Source organism: Acanthisitta chloris, unplaced genomic scaffold (assembly GCF_000695815.1).
Source record: "Acanthisitta chloris isolate BGI_N310 unplaced genomic scaffold, ASM69581v1 scaffold2251, whole genome shotgun sequence".
In the NCBI taxonomy this organism is placed as follows: domain Eukaryota; kingdom Metazoa; phylum Chordata; class Aves; order Passeriformes; family Acanthisittidae; genus Acanthisitta; species Acanthisitta chloris.
In genome coordinates, this window is record NW_008657446.1 from 15,358 (window position 1) to 20,664 (window position 5,307).

A 5,307-nucleotide genomic window follows, 5' to 3' on the forward strand; every position below is an offset into this window, starting at 1 on the left:
GGGAAAAAGGAAGACTTCTTTACTCCCTGGCCCATTCTTGCAGTTCAGGCTAAAGGACACATGGAAGCAATGGGATTCTCTCAGGAGAAACAGCAGCCTGGTACTTACGGCTCTGGATCTAGTGTGTCATTCTTCTTCTTTTCAAACTGATCCTTGGAGATGGTTCTAGAGACAAAGAGTTAATATGAAAACTCAGTAGCACCTTTACACCAGAGGCTGAGACAATATCATGCTTTGCTGAATTGCAGCAAACCAAGTCTGAAGAAAGTGTATTTAGTCAGAGCAAGCAATTCAGTTCATTTTAAGCTACAGAAAATATTATTCCCATTTCACTTTCTGTGTAAATGAACAGCAGAATAAGAAATACCCAAGTATACACATAAATGTAATCCCATAGAGAACAAGGGAAGCTGCTGTCAGTAAGCAGTCACCTTCCAAACCAGTCTGTTCTCCTCAAATCTGATTCTCTGGCTGGGTGAAAGACAAGCCATTGGTTTCACAGACAAAAGCTGCACTTCATCTAATTCTGATGTCACACCTTCTGAAGTCTTTCATTAGAGAAGGTGATGGATTAGTGACATTTACTGACATAGCTTCCATTGCCCCCTCCAAGCACATTACCCAGGGTCTGCCACCCCCAGCAAGGGGCAGCTCAACTGGACACAAGCAGCACTGTTGGGCAGAGTAACAGACCCAACACAGCAACAGCTGTAAATCCTGTCACTCTCAAAATCTCCCATTAGGAAGGAAGGAAGCATTTCCCCCCCAAAACACCACCACGGCGTTTTGGGGTTACACCCCAGTTGGGACCACCACCACCCCTCCCACCCCAAGAGGCAGATGCAGAGGAAAGGAAGGACTTACGTTTGAGGCTGGGAAGGGTCATCACCCAGGGTGACATTCTCCCCCTGGATTTCAGTGAAACACTTCTCACAGAAGTGATACCTGTCAGCAAGAAGGCCATATTTGGGTGAACTGGTCCAGCACAACACACAGCCACCCAAGCACGGAGCCACCAACCAGAGCAGGGCAGATCACCACGACGAAGGGGGGGGCGTTGTTGGTTGATTGATGGGTCAGTGTGGACAATGAGGAGGCACAGAGGGAGGGGAGGGCAGGATTAGAGAACAGGGGAGGGAACAAACAGCACAGACGTAAGAGGTAAGACGCAAACACCAAGACAACACAGAGCAGAAAGCCAAGGCAAAGCACAGATTAGCATTCGGTCTCATTTGGTACATCACTAACAAGTCCTCGGGCACCAAGAGCCAAACTTGGGGAGGATTCATGGAGTAGCTATGAGAGCTACGTTTGTATAGGCTTCAAATTTAAGAATTTGGATTTGATTTGCATTGCTTAGGGAAAAAAACGCTCTTTGATTCCAGGCTTGAGACTGCTGGAGTTTCCTTTGGGTAAAACCCAGCCTGTCAAAAAGCTCTGAGAACACGTTTATTAGAGATTTAGGTAATTAGGAAAACATGACTGATTGTAAGTCAAAACTGCAAAAGCAGAAACACTTGATATGAAAAAAAAAAAAATCTATAAAAAGATTAAATTCCAAATTTGACTGAAGATTAAATGTGACCAATTGCTCAACTCATATTCCATAATATAAATGAAACCAAATCCATACTCTAGACAAACATTTAACAGAAATGCAATTATGGGTCAGAGTTTCCAGCCATTTAACTATATAAATACAATATATGTATATATGTGAACAACATGAAATATTGTACATACATACAATATATTCATCAGGTACATTAAAGGAGTGGAATTAATTAAGCTTTACAAATTGAAGATGAGGCTAGGTACAATTTTTGGTCAGCAGACCAAGAGCCAATCCAAGTCATACTCAGCAAAACCAGTTCTGCAGTTTAACAAACCAAGCTGAGTAAATTGGAATACAACTCTATGAAAATACAATCTGCATTTGAAAAAATAAAATAAAATCAAAGTTACATGGATTTTGGGTAGGCTTTTTTGGTGGTTTTTTTTTGGTTTGTTTCAGATGAACTGGAACCAAAGTTGTCAGGGTCATTAAAAACAAAATTAAAAAAAAAAAGAGGCGGCTAAATGTTGGAAAGGATATGAATTCACACATGAACAAAGGTAACAGAGAGGCCACAGCTGTAAAATGCAGGAAGGCCACAAAGGATCATCAAAATAAAGGAGCTTCATGGAGGATCAAGAGTGAGAGAGTATAAGCAGCAATGGCAGCACAGTACAATGCAGTTTTAGTACTCAAACACCGGAACTGTAGGAATGGGAAGTGTCAAAGGCATCAAACGAGACTCAGTGTCACAATGAACCAACAACTCAAGGGATGGAGACTGGTAAATATGGCAGCTTGCCCCTTCGGACACATACTCGGACACCTAAACTACTGTAATCCAGGTGAGAGCTCCAAGGCTGTGCTTTCCTGGAGACAACAAAAGGCATTTATAGGCACTTCTAGAAATGGATGGATCAGAATTCCCTCCTGAGATACACTCTGGCCATCACACCACCACTACACCCAAGAGCAACGGGAGCAGCTCCTCCAGCAGTGCCCCTAGGATTGAGGGGGGAGCTTCCCTAGAGCCCTCCGTGTCCTCCCCGTGCTGGGCCAGCTCGGTGTTACCACAGCATCATTTCCAAGGGCCTGAAAACTTGTGCAAGCTCTGCCAGCTGGCTCAGGCTTTAAGAGCTGCTCTGCCAGCCAAGAGCCACTTAACTGCAGCAGCAGCTGAACACTGCCTGCAGTGTGGGATTGCCACGGAGGGGAGAGAGGTGTATTTTATGTAGTTAATATAACCCACACTGACACAGCCACGTAATCACCTCACCAGCAGGGCAGCTGCTCTCTGATAGCAGCCACCACGTGAGCTACACACCAGCTCCCTGCCCAGGGCAGAGTGCCAGCCTACCTCAGTTAAACTGCACCCAGCTCCTCCTGGTTAGCTGCACTGGGATTAAACACATCACCCTCCCAAGGAACACCAGAGGCTTTTGGAGCTGGGAATGCAACAGAGTAAGGCCAAGAGAAAAACCCCAAATGTATTACATTAATTTGTAGCACTTTGGAATGATAAATATATGACAGTTATTAAAGAGGAATATTAGAAGAGCATTTTAGGAGTGGATATTGCCACTGCACATATCATTAGCAGTGACTTCCTTTGCCCCTTGTCCCATACCCCTAAATTGATATCCGAGCATCTAAGATAGTAAATTAAAAAATAATTAAAAACCCCCAACGTAAGTGGCTAAGAATTTTATATCCTTTTACACATGGTTCATGTGTCTTTCCCCCCCCCCCCCCCCCATAATGTGTTTTGCTACATTTTTCTTCAATTCAACCCCCCACTAATTATTTTTCTTCCTAACACAGTTGCTCATCATGCTGAGAGTCAGACTGGGAAGGACACACTTGGGAGGACCCAAACATAGCAGTGTGTAGCCACTAAAATTCATGGTCACAGCTCCTAGTAATACTTTGCTACGTTTAAACAATCCCAGAAAAGGTTAATTCTGATCCATTTTCAGAATAATTTATGGGTTTTCAAAGCACTCTAAGCCTTAATCCATGATACTAAAATGAGGAAATAAAAACTGAAATACAGTGAAAATGAATCACCTAAAGGTCATGAACATTTGTCCATAAAATAACCAAGGTGAAGCAATAGCTATAACTTATTATGGATATGGACCTCAGAAACAGAGACTTGCTTGTCATTCACTGACTTTTGTATGGCACCACAAATATCCAGCAAAACCCATAGAAAACATACAATATTCTAGTTACAACAGTCATAGAAAACCCAAAGAATGTACTTATTGCAACACATCAAACATGAAAAGCTTTTCAAATGCAGACTGTTCAGGTGACTGACTCCTGTTTATGGAAGAGCAATGTTAGGGTTCAATACCAAAGTCCAGAAAATGCTCAATCTCTGCATTAACAGGTGAATTCCCAACTGTAATTAAGTGCATTCAAAGGAAATTCTAAATTCATAACTGCATGCCAGGTCTGGTAAGAAACACCTATCAGTTTTCTCAATTGGATATTCACACACGAAGCATATTTTCTGAACACTTCAACCTAAGTTTCTGCCTTATTATGGAAACTAAACAGTTCCGTACCAAACAATTAACTTTTAATCACTGAACTGTAGTGTCAGAGTTCATTTGTATTCAATGGTGCCTAAATACTCTCAGCTGTACTTTAGTTACACCATAACTGTCTGTTCTGTCCAAACTCCAGAAATCTGATCAACTAAAGATCTGCTGGGAGCTCTGAATTTGTTTTTCACTTGTTTGCTCCTTGTTTAAGAACTCCTAAGATGTGAAAAATCACTGTCACAGGAAATGTGACTGTTTTGGAGCAACAGAGCTGATGAATAAGAGCTTTTAGGACAGTCCAAATGCAGGCTTAGAAACTGATGATTGCTCTTTACAAATAAAATCCCAACCCAAAGTCCCATTCATCACTCGATTTTGTTGGCCTGAAAGAGAAAAATCTCACACCCTCCTGAACTCAACCCCAAAACCCTAAACCCAACCCTTTCTCAAGGCATCTGGATGAACAGAAATCCACTTCTTAAAAGGATTATCACATGTATAATGGGCAGCAGACTGCAGCACCCAGGCCAGAGGAACCCTCTGCCCCACCAGCCCTGGACTGTTTGCTAGTACCCAACACTGCCTTCCACAGAGTAATCCCAATGATTTAACACTACTCTAGAGAGGGAAGGATAACTGAAAGAAAACTCACCCCTTCTTCAATGAACTTGGAAGTTACTATTCTTTTCAAATACAGAACTACCTGAATACATAACATGAAAAGTATCTTAAGTTCTACCAACAGTGAAGGTATTTAAGGGTTGTTGTTCCCCAGTTAAAGCACTGAAGTATGTCTCTTCAAATGCATTTTAATTGCTTTCTTTCTCTTCAGTCTAACTTCTTTCTGAGCCCACAGTCACAAGAGCTCATGAATTTATTCCTCCCTGTCAGTGCTCTCTGTCCCTCAGAGGCCAAACCAGACCCCACACACAACGTGGGATGACATTTTCCTCTCCCACAACAGGCTCAAACCATCTCGGAGTGTGTTTGGTGAGCAGGGATGGCCCTAAGAGGTGAAATGCAAGTGCAAACTGGCTGAATGGGTTCTGTGCCTTCAGTCAGGCAACAGCTCATGGTGCACTCACAGCTGGCAAGGCTTAGAGACTGCCAAGTCTCTGAAAAGCAATTCACAACTTGGTTTTAAACAGGGAAAAGGAAGTTTGTGTCTTAGCTCATCTATGTTCTGCCTTTTTTTTTGGG

General features: G+C 42.6%; 1 protein-coding gene across 1 annotated transcript in view; it reads right to left on the minus strand.

The window, feature by feature from the left end:
* The window catches only part of CREBBP (CREB binding protein), a gene marked incomplete at its 3' end in the record, with an annotated part of 73,805 nt that overhangs the window by 15,346 nt on the left and 53,152 nt on the right, over positions 1–5,307 (minus strand). The window contains 2 exon segments of the mRNA XM_009084698.1: positions 109–165; positions 865–945. Coding sequence (XP_009082946.1) covers positions 109–165; positions 865–945 — 138 coding nt within the window.